This window comes from Aquarana catesbeiana, linkage group LG02 (assembly GCF_042186555.1).
Source record: "Aquarana catesbeiana isolate 2022-GZ linkage group LG02, ASM4218655v1, whole genome shotgun sequence".
NCBI classification, from domain to species: Eukaryota; Metazoa; Chordata; class Amphibia; order Anura; family Ranidae; genus Aquarana; species Aquarana catesbeiana.
The window spans coordinates 787,342,148-787,359,142 of NC_133325.1; the positions used below are offsets into that span (position 1 = coordinate 787,342,148).

At 45.9% G+C, this 16,995-nt stretch overlaps 1 protein-coding gene across 1 annotated transcript; it reads right to left on the minus strand.

Moving 5' to 3' along the window:
* Window positions 1–2,280: 2,280 nt before the first annotated feature.
* Window positions 2,281–9,301, minus strand: LOC141129404 (cystatin-A5-like). Its single transcript, XM_073617426.1, has 3 exons — window positions 9,198–9,301; window positions 5,824–5,925; window positions 2,281–2,758 (listed from the first exon to the last, which is right to left on the minus strand). Exons 1-3 carry the CDS (start codon window positions 9,276–9,278, stop codon window positions 2,528–2,530), a joined length of 414 nt encoding a protein of 137 aa, XP_073473527.1. The 5' UTR covers window positions 9,279–9,301; the 3' UTR covers window positions 2,281–2,527.
* Window positions 9,302–16,995: the final 7,694 nt, after the last annotated feature.

Here is a 16,995-nt window from a genome sequence, read left to right on the forward strand (position 1 = left end):
GGCCAACAAGGGAAGGCAGGTGTTCCCTTGGCACTATGAGGGGGCCAGCAGTGTCTGTACACAGGCAAAGGTGGTCGTGGACCTTCCACAGACAGGGCACGTGTCTGGTGTTGACTGTGCTATCCAGCCACAGGATGCAGAGAAGGTGGACTGATTTACAAAACCATCCTCAGTCATCCAAGCAGGGACCAGTGTGCAGCTGCCAGAATGCCCTATTCTGCTCCACTGTCGGGCTGAAGTCCCTTTCCTTCCACTCTGCAGCAAGAACATGTGGAGCAGATTCCTGCTCCTCTCATGAGGAACCGCATTACATATCTTCTATGGCCTGGGTACAACCCTTTGAAAACTATAGTGATCCCTGAGAGCTGTGGACTAACCTCCGGGTGGGCTGTTTTCTGGCTCTAGTAGCCTCTGTTGGCAGGTACCCTCTTTACCTGAATCCTGGCTTTCCTTCTGGGCCTGTTGGGGAATCGTACCCAGGAACAGAACTTTTTAAATTCTCTGGTGATATAAAAATTAGCATTTTGTTTTGAATACTTACTACAATCCCATGTCTGGATACACCCCTCAAGAAAGGAGGAACTGAAAACACATTGGGCATTTGTTCCATTATAATCTTCAATTGCACATATTCACAGCCTATAAATGCCAGATGTTTATTTCATGATATACCTTTTTGTTCCGCCCGCACAATACATACAGATCTGAATTTTTTTTTTCTACAAATACATTTTATCCATTGTTTCAAATAAAATTATGAATATTTTAAACTTTATCTAAAGTGGTCACCTTTAAAGTCCCAAGGTGAATTGTTCTATAATTACGTAGGGATGTTGGTAACCAAGTTCTCACCGTCATTATTCTGCCTCCTTGTCCTCAGCTACTCCTGCCCAATTTTTCCACACCTGTGTGACCTAATTTTCAAGAGTAGAGTCCAATCCTGCATTTGCCAGGGATAACTTTGAAGGGTTATGGTGTGAAGGCACCAACACCCAAGGCTCAATTTTCCCACAATTACTACTTCTATCCAAAGTCTACCAAAGAGACACTTTGAAAAATTAGTAATCTTGGCCTGAGTGTACTATAATTTGACTTCTTCACATAAAGCTTACACACTGTTGTGCAAAACTTTATTTTCAGCCAAAGTGACACAAGAAATTATCCAAAATATATATATAAAAAAAACTAATCTGTGCCAAGGGCACAAAATTGTGGACACAGACTCTAAGCCATTTTTACCAACTAAAGAAAGCTTGGAGAAAAATCAATTTAAATCCCCCCTTTGCCAGTTTTGCTGCAGCAGGTTCTATACATGTTACAAATGCACCACTTTACTGGTAGACTAAAGAGACCCCCCAGGCACTATATTTAAAGGAATTTTTCATTTTAAGCATAGTTAAAATATCACTGCTCAATCAAAAAATAATAGTTTTTATAACTTTTGTTGCATTGACCATATACTGGACAGTAGCCAGACCCTTATACCCCTTTTTTTGGCCAACAACTTGCATATAAGCCTTAAAAATTAGGGACTTCGATTTTTTTCAAGTTCTGGTCTCATAGACCAATAGGGTTCTGGTCAGAACTTGTTCCCCTGTCCTGGTGTAGGACAGAACCTGGGGGTGTTCTGCCCATCACCACTGATCATCAGTGGTTACATGATTGAGAGCTGGTCCCACTTGCTCCTGATCATTAGCAGTGACCATTGGTCTTTCACATCTCAGTCTGTGCTGGGTGCATGGAGAGTGAGCATGCTTCTCCCGTTATTAACCAACCCTCTTAGCTGTTCCTGCTTTACCTGGAGACTTGCCAGGCAGTGTTCTCCTTGCTCCCAGTGCCTCCTGGCCAGGACACCTCCATGGGTTTTAGGAAGCTCCTGTCTGTACCCAAGTTTTTTTTTTTTCCTTGGAGGTTGCATGTGATCTAGTATTCAGAAAAACCCTAGGTGCCCCCATCAGTCCTCGTTACATCAGGTACCCCATATCAAAGTCGTCCCCCACCCCTCCTTCACTCAAACTGAAAATGCAGCTCCTTTCTCTAATCTTCACTCCCCTGCAGTGCTGACACTGAGCTGTGTCAGCCATTGCATCCTGCAGGCTGGAGGGAGGAGAGTACCCAAATTCTCTTGCCAGCTATCTTAGGGAGCCTTAGTCCAGTCTCAATAATGAGTCAGATTTTCTGGCTGACTGAAAACCAGACACATGATTCAAAACCCGGACTGTCTGGGTGAATTTCAGACAGGTGGCAACCCTAACAAATGTGCACTTCCCAGGTGGTAGAGGGAGCCTAGGCAAGAAAAGCAGAAGTGCTGTTCTGCAGCACTAGGGGGGGAAAAAAAAAACCTTCCAAATTTTTTTTTTTTTAATTTTTTTATTGCATTTCTCAGTTCATGAGCAAGATAAACACTGAACAGGATATTCCAAATACATGTTATACACACAGTGTTCAGGCTTAAAGATAGCCCAGTCCACAAAAACGTTACGCGTTGTCATCAAAGTGCATTTAGGCATGATCAGATTATCTACTTTCAGGGTTTAACCCCTCGCTGCTGGTCCTTTGACTTTAAAAGATGGGATATGGCGCTTTCTGAACAAAAACATGTGAACGCCTTTGGGCCCTCATCCGTAACTTCGAAATACTCCAGTTTATCATCCTTGGTCTTCTTTGCCTGGAAAGACACCAAAGTGGGTCCCTCACCTGAACCAGGCAGAGGTACGAAGACTCGAATGTGGATATAAGTGTCCCTTCTAGTGTCAACCTGAAGACAGAAAAACCATATAATAAGATTAGCATTCTACCACAAGATCATGCCTGGGGGCTACTTCAGTTTGCAAGCTCCCATGGGGCAATGACTGACAAGGACATTAGAGTGTAAGCTCATTTGATGAATTGACAAAACTGCTTGAATGTTGTCTGTACAGCACTATGAATAGGTCAGCTGTATAAATGTAAGTTCTTCTGGTGCAGAGACATCATCTGTACATCATGGTGGAATATGCAAGAGCTATAGCAAGTCCAGGAGGTGGGGGGGAAATAGATGCTGTTACCCATGTGCAATTGGTGGTAGAGAAACCGGGGGGGCGGGATGTGGAAGTGCAGTGGCTGGGTAGGTGGATTGAGGAATGGGGCAGAAGAAGCATAGGATTAGGGGTTGGGAGTGGGAGACTGGAGTGTGGGATGAGAGTAAGGAATGGGAGACTGCAGCACGAGTTGGGGTGGTGGCCAGCAGCACAAGATGAGGGGGACCCAGTGTTGGCTGGGGCAAGGGGACCCACAGTGTTGAATGGGCAAGTGAGGAGAAGGGACCAAAACCTAATGGCAGGGTGTGGAGGAGAGATTGTAGCTTGAGTGAGGGCCAGAAGCATTAGAAGGGTAAGAAGTTGGGGATAGCAGTGTGGGATGATGGGGAGGGGGCACAAGTTTGGATATGGTTGCAGAGGAATAGCATTGAACCTGGAGGCAGAAAGGAAGATCAGACAGTGGTTGGCGGTGGGCTGAGGAGAGTACAGTGTATGGTGGTTGTCATGATCCAACCAAGTGGGAGAAGAGCTGGATCATATTTTTGCTTATTTTCAGCAGCATTGCCAGCCTGGATAGGAGGGGAGTGTTAGATGCAGCAGCAGATTTAACCAGTTCAATACTGGGCCTTTTCACCCCCTTCCTTCCCAGACCAATTTTTAGTTTTCAGCACTGTCGCACTTTAAACGACAATTGGGTACAACGTTGCACGACTGCGCAAACAAAATTGACGTCTTTTCCCCCCACAAATAGAGCTCTCTTTTGGTGGTATTTGATCACCTCTGCTTTTTTTTCCTCAAAATTGTCTCTTGTTTATAGCGCAAAAAATAAAAATAATATTTTTTACTTTTTGCTATAATAAATATCCCAATTTTTAAAAAAAAAAAACAAATTTCCTCAGTTTCGGCCGATACGTATTCTACATTTTTGTTAGAGAAAAAAAAAATGCAATAAGCGTATATTGATTTGCGCAAAAGTTATAGCGTCTATAAAATACGGGATAGATTTATGGCATTTTTTTTTTTAATTATTTTTTTTACTAATAGCAGTGATCACTTTTTTGTGACTGCGACATTATGGCAGACACATCGGACACTTTTGACACATTTTTGGGACCATTCACATTTATACAGCGATCAATGCTATAAAATTGCATTGATTACTGTGTAAATGTGACAGGCAGTGAAGGGGTTAACCACTAGGGGGCAGGGAGGGGTTAAATGTGTGTCCTAGGGAATGCTTCTAACTGTAGGGGGTGGGGACGTACAAGGGGAGGAGACCGATCAGTGTTCCGCTGTTCTGGGAACACAGATCACTCTCCTCTGAGCTGAGAGGACGTGGATCTGTGCGTTTACACATAGATCCACGGTTCGGCCAACGGGCAATCGCGGGTGCCCGGCGGACATTGCGGCCACACGCACTGGGTCCGGAGCAACGCGGCGGGTGCGTGCGCACCCCCTAGGCCGTCATATGACGTCCACCCAGGATGGGAGATCCCATCTGTGGACATCATTTGACTATAGGCGGGTAGGGAAGTGGTTAAAAAACAAACAAATTGAAGCCAAACTCCAGCTAATACTTTGTAAGCTGTTACAGCAAACATTAACTTTTTTGGGGTTGCACCGTGTCCTATGTATTTTGCTGCCAGGTCACCAGAACATGTGCCTCTGTACCCCCAGGGGTAAAATAGGATAGATATTCCCTTTACATTAGTGATAGAAGTATAGTATGTGGTTGGTAAGCTCCTCTGGTGCAGACTAATGCGACTGGCTCAGTGTTCTCTGTACAGCACATATGTCAGAGGTATACAAATGTATCAGTGGCGGCCTGTCCATAGGGGGCACTGCTCCCCCTCCAGGCAAAAAAAAATTTTTTTTGACTAATACTGGTCCTAAAAATACCAAAAAAAGTCTGTAAGTGCACTCTGTTCGGACGCCGGATACAGTGCACTTATGGGAAGCACCACATCTATGCAATAACAGGCTTGCAGATGCAGCACTTCATTTGTGGGCGTTTATCCCACCTTGTGGCACTTTCTGAAGCACTGAGTAGCTTCTGCCCGGCGCTCCTAGTATCTATTACTATGGCTGGGCGGTTTGATTGACATCTCAGTTTGAGGTCACTTTGTTTTCTCTCTCACTGCACCTGGGAGAGAAGAAACAGGAAGTATGAGAGGAGTGGACTTCTCCATCACTGCTGCCAGTGCCCACACAGTAGGAGAGGACACCACACAGCAAGACAAGTACCACTGTGCTGCTCCCACGGAGAACAGGGGAGGGGGGTTTGGTGGGACTCTGCTTGGGACACCTGGTGGCAGGCGACGTGGCTAGTGACATGCTCAGGGCTCCCACCGATTCTGCATTATGGTGAGTTGAATGATTTCATTTTATATTACAATGCAATAGAAATAATGCGCTTCAATCATCCCAAAACCATAACCATGGTGCCAGGATGATTGAAATGCTAACACCAGGTGTTTGGAATATCTTTATCTGCTGATTATTAAACTTTCTAGATTACACATTTATATTGTTGTATAGGATCTGGGCCTGCTGTCCCTCCATACTTCTCTCCTATCCCTCGTTCCATCTCAGACGCCAACCACACCACCTTAGAGCCACGCCCACTATTTCGCTGAAACCATGCCCATTTTCACCAAGTGGGAGGGGTCAAAAAAAGGGCAGGGTCTGGTGCCCCCCCCCCTCCCTAAAACTTCACCAGCCACCACTGAAATGTATAATAGTATGTGACTGTGGGAGCGTTGAGTCCTACACTGACAATGTTACATAAAACCCAAAGCATTACCTTGAAAAAGTAATTTGTTCCGGCAACAAGCTGAGTACGGACGAGGATTGCCCTAAATTCCCTGGGGTTCTTCCTGGACTGCTTCTTATACTGTTCTTTCACCTGGGGAGGAAAAAAAAAATAAATCGTAAAGTAAAAGCAAAACGTTTAATGAAGGCAAGAGAATTTAATGTCAACATGCAAAGCTGTATGATGCCTTTAGTGAAGGGGGGATGGTCCACTTCAAGGCCACTTTCACACCAAGGAGTTTTTGAAGCACTTGTGTTAAAAGGCACCAGAAAAGCTCATGAAAAATGCTTCCCTTTAAATTCTAGGTACACTACATTGTCAAAGATAATGGGATGCCTACCAGGTACCATGTGATAGCTGTGATTGGTTTATAGCCAACACTAAGCAAGCAGTCATGAATGGAAACCATGCATGACCATTTTGCTTACATAGTAATCATGTGATCACTATGACCGGCAAGGTTAAGCGAGGAGCGGTGTGCGCCCATGCCCAACCAACATAAATCTATGTGGCTCATAGTTACCATGAGCGGTGGTTAACAAGGCAGAGTTATTGAAAGCTGAGTGTTTGCTCCCCCAGTGACTAATCTACAAATTGTTACAAAAAGACAAACAAGCAAAAATGTTAGACATCAAAAAACTGTTCCAGCACCTGAATATCTATTGATATGGCATACAAGGCCCCATAGACTTCCATGGTGAGAAGGAGTCAGACAAATCAGAACCTGCATATATAATGAGCATACATACCTCCCAACTTTGGGATAGGAACAAGGGACACCCATTAACAAATGTAGCCATAGGACACCCCCTGCCCCCTTTAAAGGAGATACATACATACGCTTTACCATTTTTGTATACTGGCTTTGAAATATACAAATGCAGCAATTTTGAAAATTGGATGAAAGGTTTAGCGCTGGGAAACACTTTTTGAAAGATAAAAAGTGCATTTTATATTCAGCTATATAGATCAGACCAAAATGAGGAACACATGGAGGAAAGAGGGACTTTGTTCCAAATCAGGGACAGTCCGGAGCCATGAGCATATATGAAGGCCTTCATACACTAAGGCCAACAGGTTTGGCACCTGACCATCACACCTACCTGTATGGCTCATAATGCATAGCTCCCTACTGTCCCTCATTCAGAACAGTCTCTTCCTCATTTGTGTCTGATCTATATAGAAAATGATAGATAGAGATATATTCTCTCCATCTATGGTAAACCAATATTTTTTTTTTGGACCATTTTCCTTTAAGGGGCATGGCAGGGGTGTGTCCTATGTCTACATACCTTTGCTAACAGGTGTCCCTCATCTCAAAGTTAGAAGGTACAATAATATGAACCCCTTTCCAAAAGATAGAGTTCAGATGTTTTTAGCAAAGGGTACAAGTAATGCTACAACATGCAAAAGACAGTTGTGCACTTCCTACTTGTAGCAAAAGTTTGGGGGGACCCTTTTCTGTTCCAGCATGACTGCCCCCCATCCCCCCAAATTTACAAATCCAGCTCCATAAATACATAGTTTGACCAATTTGGTGGGGAGGAACTTGAGTGGTCTGTGCAGAGACTTGACCTCAACCCACCCACTTCATCACCATCCATAAAGACATGGTTTGAGGAACTCAAGTGTCCTCTATAGAGCCCTGACCTCAACCCTACTGATCACCTTTGAGATGAATTGGAATGGATCATAAGCCAGGTCTCCTCATCCAATGCTAGTACCTGACCTCACAAATTATCTGGCAGAATAGAAAAAAAGAAAAAAAAAAAAGAAAAAAAAAAAAAAAAACCTACACACTCACTACAACATTTTTTAGGGCTCAATTACACATAATCTGGCCATGTGGATGAACAGTTGGTTAAGGCAGCCGGGTCTGCCCATTACTCTAGGGCAGTGAGGGCAAACCTTGGTACCCCAGATGTTTTGGTACTACACCCCCCCCCCACATGATGTTCATGCACTCTGCAGTGTAGTTGCACAGCATGGGAAATGCAGTTCCAAAACATCTGGGGTGCCAAGGTTCACCATCACTGTTCTATGGGAACAGTGTATATATGAGCACAGCCACAAGTTGACAGGTGTGAGTGGCCCCAAATGCGTCTAGGGGGCCATACACCTGCACAATTAAAATCTGCTTATGTTGATGTAGCCTCTGCATCCTCATAGCATAACAGGCTGCCTACACACAGCTTCAGCCACAAACCCACTATAGAGGACACCACCCATCAGATAGAACCCCCCAGGCCTTCACTCAGATTTGTTCACTCCATTTTATATTTAGAGTTAACAGACATTAGTTTGCTTGTATCCTATAATGATTTTAGTGTGGGATGTGGGTAGCTGGGAGTTCATCATACCGGGGCAGCCAGAAACTGGAGCAGTTGTGTATGGCAACCAATCAGTATCTAACATTTGTCGTCAAAACTCAACCAGCTGAAGATAAAAGCCAATTGGTTGCCATGCACAGCTGCTCCAGGTTTGATAACACCCCCCCCATTGTGGTCACATTTTAGGGATCCAGGAGAGTCTGAAGCAGCTTCTAAATATTAAAGAGCCATCCATGAATATTATATATTATAAGACGAGGGTGAGAAATGCACAGCTACTGTAAGTGGAAAAAGAGGGTTAACAATGCCCATTTGCAGCTTTAGGTCCCCCGAACTTCAAACTCGGTAGTTAAGGGTTCCTAGCTGCAGCCAAAATTTGGGGTCTCTGAACCCAAAGGGTCCCAAAATGACATTGCTGCAGATGGACACAGTTGACCGAATTTAGGGCCCCGTATCTCAGGGTCACTTAGTGCTAGGAACCCCAAATTTGGTGTGCAAACCCAGTGAAACTAGCACCATAAAATATCCAAAGCTGGGGTTTCTAGCACCAAGTGGCCCTGAGAAACAGGGCCCCAAATTCAGTTCAGAAAATGTCAAGCACTTTTCTGCAGCAGAGAATGACATTTTCTGAACAGATTTTGGGGCCCCGTATCTCAGGGCCACTTAGTGCTAGGAACCCCAGCTTTGGCTATGTTGTGGTACCAGTTCCAATGGGTTTGCACACCAAATTTGGCCCTGAGATACGGGGCCCCAAAGTCAGTTCAGAAAATGACATTTTTTGCTGCAGAAAAGTGCTTGACTCGAGTATAAAAGTCAACTGGTGTACATTGTTACAATGCATTGCAGCATTTACAATTTAAAAAAAAAACAAAACTAAATTCATCTCCATACTGACACATTGTAATGTATTTTAACCCAAAACACTTGTATGGAGAGCTCAGGACACACAGAGATGAATTGTTATCTCAGGATCCCAATGCAGATCATCACACCTGGTGATGACAAGTCCTTAGGATTGGATCCCCAACCACTGACCTTGTCAAGAATGGCTTGATCTTCTTCAGTAGGTTCCCTGGGCTCACCCATTCCCCCATCTACTGCCTTCTCCTCACTCATCTTTGCAAAGTTCCTAATAGACTGATACACATTAGAGAGTACAGGGGATTATATACCTGAGGGCCATACCATTCCACAGAGGGGGGGGGGGGGTGTTTTCAATAATGACCACACCCTGCAGGTGATGAGCCGTTCTCAGGAGAAAATTGATACTAGAGTATGGAAATGATGCCATACAAATCTTTTGATTGCTGCAAAAAAGTCTGTGCTGAGAAAAGTATTTTTTATATTCTTCACCCCCCAACCAATCAGTGGAATGGTACGAGCAGCATGTGGAACCCTGGAGGTAAATTTTAGGGCAGCACACAGCTCCCTGGTTTTACTGCCTAATGTAAAACATACAGGTGATCAGAGCTGTACATATGGGGCAGCAAAAATTAAACCCCCCTGTCACATGTGCAGCAGTATCACCACCGAACGCAGTGGCGTCACTAGGGGGTGGCTTTTGGGGCTATAGCCCCGAATCTGGGGCCCATAGCCCCGAGTCTCTGCAGTGGTCCCTGAGGGGAGGCTCTCTGGGGACCCTGATGTAATTGGGGGACTCTCTGGGGACCCTGATGTAAGTGGGGGACTCTCTGGGGACCCTGATGTAAGTGGGGGGCTCTCTGGGGATATACAAACACACACATGTATATTACTGTATATACATGTGTATGCCCACCCAAGCGTATGACTTTCTTTACTACGCTGCTATGGGCTCTAGCCCCAGATCTTTTGTAGACCTAGCAACGCCCCTGACGGAACGTGACCCATTCAGGTGACTTGGTCTGTGTCACAACCACCCTACAACTACATATGGCGGTTTGGCCGTTTTGGGGTTAAAAACAGCAATGAAAAGAGGACATATCAGCCCCACCCCCCCAGCATCCTGCCAACCACCCTCTGAAAAGCGATCCACCATAGATCACTGCTCAGCGGGGCAGCAAGAGCTCCCACCCATCTGAATGAGGCCTAAATGAATATTTTTTTTAAACACAAACAATGTAAGTGACAGAATTTGACTTGATATCAGTCTCTTGTAAGCTCTGTACAACACAGCTCAGACTGGAGAGGGAGAAGCTGCACCAGGAACCAATCAGTTGTGCTGCGGTGCTCATGAAGTAACATGGGGCATGCTCAAAGAAGGAGAGAGCAGAGTGACAGAAGTGAGCCAGTGATTCCTGTCCTCTAACCATCACCCACTCCTGAGCTATGGTCCAGGTTAGGGCTTTGGGGAATCCATCCAAACACCCAGAACCCATGTTACATGGGGGCCATAATCACCTGGCACATGATATCTAAGGGGGGTTTTCTCTCAGCACCAGGATGGCGATTCCTGTCCCCTAACCACCACCTACTCCTGAGCTCACCAAGTTTACACAGTCCCAAATACTTTACCACTTCTTCACACTTTAGGCTAACGGCGCCATGACATCACCGTGCTGTCATGGCGTCCAAAACCTAAAGTGTGAAGAAGTGGTAAAGTGTTTGGGAATGTGTGATATGTAAATTGTGCTTTTGTGCTGTTGAACTGTTTTAAGTTGTCTTTTAGGGAGATTATTCTTCCAAGTCTGGGCTGTTATCCATCACTCGGCTGAACAATCCCCCTCTTCTGTATATCAATACCACATTACTCACTCCAGTAAAACCGTATATAATATAAACATATTTGACTTGTGTGTGACGTGTCATTGAAGATGTCTGAACCCAGAGTGTCAGGTGTTCACAGGTGTGGAATGTTCACAGGGTCATGGCAATGCAGAAGAATAGGTGAATCCAAGCAGTCCTTAAAGCGGGATTCCGGCCAGCGAAATTTTTCTTTTAAAGTCAGCAGCTACAAACACTGTAGCTGCTGACTTTAAATAAGCACACTTACCTGTCCTGGGTGCCCCGCGATGTTATCCGCCCGAGGCCGACCCGTCCCTTGGCTCTCGGGTCCCGGCACCGCCATCCTAACTAAGGGAAACAGGCAGTGGAGCCTTGCGGCTTCCTATTGCGCACTCTGTGAATGGCCCCGTGGTGTTCTGGGAACACACACAGTTCCCAGAAGGCAACAGGGCCGCTCACGGAGGAGCAGGACACGCCGCGGAATAGAAAGAGGCAGATTAGGAAGACTGCCTAGCAACAAGGGTTCAGGTAAGTTTAAAAAAATTTTTTTTTTTCAAATGTTTTTTTTTTAAATCTTTTAAAGATTTTTCATGCGATTTTTTATTTCAGGGTGGCCCTCCACTTTAAGGGCGCCGTGCTACATTGTATTTATTTATTCTTTGCTCTGACACCGCTTGTGTGACGTCAGAAACCAGAAGTGATGAGGATTTTGTCACTTCCAGTTTCGGTCCCATGTAAACAAGGCATTACCGGCTTGAACAAGAATCTGACCAAACCGATCTTGGTTTGATCAGATGCTTTAGAGGCCAGAGGACAGATATGGGGTCTAAAAGACCCCAGATCTCCATAAAGAGGACCTGTGATGGCCCATGTTATCACAAGGGATGTTTTTTATCCCTTGTGAAAGCAAAACAGAAAAAAAAAAAAAAATTAAAGATACAGTGTAAACATTTTTTCTTTTAAATAAAGTACAATTTAAAAGAAATGTAAACTGCCCCCGCTCCTCCATGCTTATGTACAATTACAAACACACACACATAGGCACTACGCATATGTAAACTGCAACAAACCTGCATTTTGTTTCGAGTTGGGATCAAAGGTGGGGCCAAGGGTGGGGTCAAGGGCGTGGTTGAAGGGGGGTCCCACCAGGAAGGCTGTACAGGCCCCCATGATTTCTAACAGCGGCCCTGTGTGTAAGGAATGGCAAAACGGTGACTTGGGAGCCAAAAATGTCAGAGGGGCAGCCAGAGAACCATGCAGCCTTGGCCACCGGCTACGGGATGAAGGGCGCTGAAGATGGAGGAAGCCACTGTCACTCAGTGACGGCCCATCCAAAAGGGGCGCAGGGGAGACGCCCCCCCTAATCCATGTGCCCAGCTCCTAATCTATATGCAGGACACCAGACCCATGGATCTCAATGTTTTTTTTTTTTTTTTTTGAAGCACATGATTAGAGCCTGAAGCTCTAATTAACTTAAAAAAGGGTGGGCTCGGGGCGCAGAGCACTTTGCCCTGAGTCCAGTTGTGTGACAATAGTAAATAACTATTCGCTGTTGTCTTCCTGATTCTGGTGCATTGCTGCACCTCCCAAAGCATACCTGAGTGGAACTCCACTCCCGCAGTGTTCTTGACCTGCAGCTTCACTTATGAACAGATGCCCCACATTCTCTGATCTTTGCTTCTAAGGAGGATGGTTACTCACAGTACAGCTTGCTGGGGTGCCTGTTCTTCACCAGCCTTAGGAATGCCCGCAGCCAGTCCTAACTGTGGCACAGGAACAGTGGTGGTCACCTCAACCAGCCATCCAGCCAGAGGCAGCACCCCCCTCCACCTGGGGGCCCCCTCCTGGCTCAGAACTTCATCTCCATCTCTCCACACGACTCCCCCCACGTGGCACGCCCCAGCAGTATTTATGTGGTGCCCGCCCCATCTAGCTCTCAGCTTGGGATTGGCCAGAGGCTTCCACAATACTTCTAAGCAGCTCTCTTCCCTGTCTTTCAGTCCCTGGGGAAAACCCTGTAGATCTCTACCCAGGCTGCTGAGGGGGACCCAGCAAAGCCAACCCACCTGGGTCTGCCCTGCCTACCAAAAAGCAAGAAGATTAACTATTTACAGACACCAGTACCTGCAGGGTGCTACAAATGTATTCGGCAAAACATGGCATTATTCATGACAGCTGAGCCAATTATATATATATAAATAATCCCATGTTATGGCTTTAAACCCAATTTACTAAACCATTACGCAAGTATGGTGAATCTTTTGCAGGCAACTAGACTGTATCCTCATTCTACATACTATAGACCCACACTGTGCATTGATATGTGTGCACAGACTACAGCCGTGACCAAAAGTTTTGAGAATGACACAGATATAACATTTTCACAAAGTCTGCTGCCTCAGTTTTTTTTATGGCAACTTGAATATACTACAGAATGTTATGAAAAGTGATCAGATGAATTGCAATTAATTGCAAAGTCCCTCTTTGCCATGAAAATAAAAATCCCATAAAAAACATTTCCACTGCATTTGTGAAGAAGGCTTTAGGGCGCCCAAGAAAGTCCAGCAAGCACCAGGACCGTCTTCTACAGTTGATCCAGCTGCGGGTTTGGGGCACCACCAGTGCAGAGCTTGCTCAGGAATGGCAGCAGGTATGTGTCAGTACATCTACACACACAGTGAGGAGAAGACTTTTGGAGGATGGCCTGGTGTCAAGAAAGGCAGCAAATAAGCCACTTCTCTCCAGGAAAAACTTCGGGGACAGACTGATATTCTACATAAGGTACAGGGATTGGACTTCCAAGGACTGGGGTAAAGTCATTTTCTCTGATAAATCCCTTTTCCTATTTGGGGCATCTGGAAGAAGAAAAGGTGAGAGCTAACATCATTCCTGTGTCATGCCAACAGTAAAGCTTCCTGAGACCATTCATGTGTGGGGTCGCCTCTCAGCCAAGGGAGTGGACTCACTCACAATTTTGCCTAAGAACACAGCCATGAATAAAGAATGGTACAAAAATATCCTCCGAGAGCAACTTCTCCCAACCATCCAAGAACAGTTTGGTGATGAACAATGCCTTTTCCAGCATGATGGAGCACCTTGCCATAAGGCAAAAGTGATAACTAAGTGGCTTGGGGAACAAAACATGGAAATTTTGGGCCCATGGCCAGGAAACTCCACAGAGCTGAATCCTATTGAGAACTTGTGGTCAAACCTCAAGAGGAGAGAAAAAAAAAAAAATCTAATTCTGACAAACTCCAAGCATTGATTATGAAAGAATGTGCTGCCAGTCAGGATGTGGCCCAGAAGTTGATTGACAGCATGCCAGGGAGAATTGCAGAGGTCTTAAAAAAGAAGGATCAACACTGGTGTATCTGGATTTTGCAAAAGCATTTGACACAGTTCCACATAAACGTTTACTGTACAAAATAAGGTCCGTTGGCATGGACCATAGGGTGAGTACATGGATTGAAAACTGGCTACAAGGGCGAGTTCAGAGGGTGGTGATAAATGGGGAGTACTCAGAATGGTCAGGGGTGGGTAGTGGGGTTCTCCAGGGTCCTGTGCTGGGACCAATCCTATTTAGAGTGGTTGTATACCCAAACTGGACATTTTTACCTACAGTCAAACCTATAATAAGGCTTACTTGTAGGTAAAATTAATATCTCCTAAACCTGTACGGTTTAGGATATATTCCCTTTGCATGCAGCCGCTGACACAGCGGCACATGCGCTCTGAATGCCCGGCTGAAGGTCTGGCAGATGCTGCCGCACCTTGCCGGGAGGAAAACTCCAGTGCGCATGCGCAGGGGTGGCGTCATCGTGGCTCCGGCCACTCACAGCGCCGGAGCCGCAAACCCGGAAGACATCTTGCCCTCGGCATGGACCGGGCTCCGATACGGGTGCTTTGTTCTGTGGTAAGTATTTCATAATGAGCTAGTATGCGCTGCATACAAGCTCATTATGCCTTTGCCTTGCAGGGTTTTTTTTTTTTTTTTAATGTGCGGTTTTCAACCGCTTGAATTTGTTCTTGTTCATAAACGACCCGGAGGATGGGGTAAACAGTTCAATCTCTGTATTTGCAGACGATACTAAGCTAAGCAGGGCAATAACTTCTCCGCAGGATGTGGAAACCTTGCAAAAAGATCTGAACAAATTAATGGGGTGGGCGACTACATGGCAAATGAGGTTCAATGTAGAAAAATGTAAAATAATGCATTTGGGTGGCAAAAATATGAATGCAATCTATAAACTGGGGGGAGAACCTCTGGGGGAATCTAGGATGGAAAAGGACCTGGGGGTCCTAGTAGATGATAGGCTCAGCAATGGCATGCAATGCCAAGCTGCTGCTTACAAAGCAAACAGAATATTGGCATGCATTAAAAAAAAGGGATTATCTCCAGAGATAAAACGATAATTCTCCCGCTTTACAAGACTCTGGTCCGGCCGCACCTGGAGTATGCTGTCCAGTTCTGGGCACCAGTCGTCAGGAAGGATGTACTGGAAATGGAGCGAGTACAAAGAAGGGCAACAGAGCTAATAAAGGGTCTGGAGGATCTTAGTTATGAGGAAAGGTTGCGAGCAGAGGGGGGATATGATTTCAATTTACAAATACCGTACTGGTGACCCCACAATAGGGATAAAACTTTTTCGCGGAAGGGAGTTTAACAAGACTCGTGGCCACTCATTAAAATTAGCAGAAAAGAGGTTTAACCTTAAACTATGAAGAGTGTTCTTTACTGTAAGAGCAGCAAAGATGTGGAATTCCCTTCCACAGGCGGTGGTCTCAGCGGAGAGCATCGATAGTTTCAAAAAACTATTATATAAGCACCTGAACTGCAACATACAGGGATATACCAGGGGCGGATCCAGGGGGGGGCAACGGGGCAATTCCCCCCCACCCCTTGAGAATGTGGGTCAGTAAATGTGCGGGCAGGCATCGCTGTGGGTGAGAGAGCCGGCGGGCGGCTCCGCGGCTGAAAGCACGGGCGGCCCCGGTGGGGAGAGACAGCGGGCAGCTCCGGTGGGGAGAGACAGCAGGCGGCTCCGCTGGGGACTGGGGAGAGACAGCGGGCGGCTCCGGTGGGGAGAGACAGCGGGCGGCACTGTTGGTGAGCAGCTGTGCGGCTTGGTGAGCGGCTGCTGGCAATTCAGGGAGCCAGCGGGCGGAGGAGCAGAGAGATAACACCATCTCTCACCGCGCAGCGCCCGCCCTGCATCCCTGCAGTTCCGCCCTCACTGTGTGTGCAGCGTGCAGGCAGCCGCGGCAGCAGAGAGATTACATCATCTCTCTGCTGCTTGACTGGGACACAGCAAGAGACGATTATAGCAGGCAAGTAACAATCCGCAACGTGTGGCATGGGACGTGGCAAGTAACAATCCACAACGTGTGGCATGGGACGTGGCAAGTAACAATCCACAACGTGTGGCATGGGACGTGGCAAGTGACAATCTGCAACGTGTGGCATGGGACGTGGCAAGTGACAATCTGCAACGTGTGGCATGGGACGTGGCAAGTGACAATCTGCAACGTGTGGCATGGGACGTGGCAAGTGACAATCCACAACATCTGGCATGGGACGTAGCAAGTGACAATCTGCATCTAGTGACAGGCAACATGGCAATCCGCAACGTGTGGCAGGTGACAGCGGCAAGTGACACGCTAGGGGCTCCCACTGATTCTGCATTATGGTGAGTTGAACTATTTCTTTTTTTATAACAATGTAATAATAGTAATAATGCGCTTCAATTATACTGACACCATAACAACCATGGTGCCGTGATGATTGAAGCGCTAACACCAGCCGTTTCCCCATTAAATGTACCCCAAAAAAAGTATTTTCTGGCAGTGCCCCTCCCGAGACTAGGCTCTGGATCCGCCCCTGGGATATACAATGTAATACTGACATATAATCACACACATAGGTTGGACTTGATGGACTTTTTTCAACCTCACCTACTATGTAACACTGCAAATATTGACTCTTCAGGTCATTGTCAATAAAAGCCTTTGATACTTATGGAATGCTTGTAATTATACTTCAGTATACCATAGTAACATCTGACAAAAAGATTTAAAACCACTGAAGCATCCGTCTTTGTGAAAATTAATATTTGTGTCACTCTCAAAACTT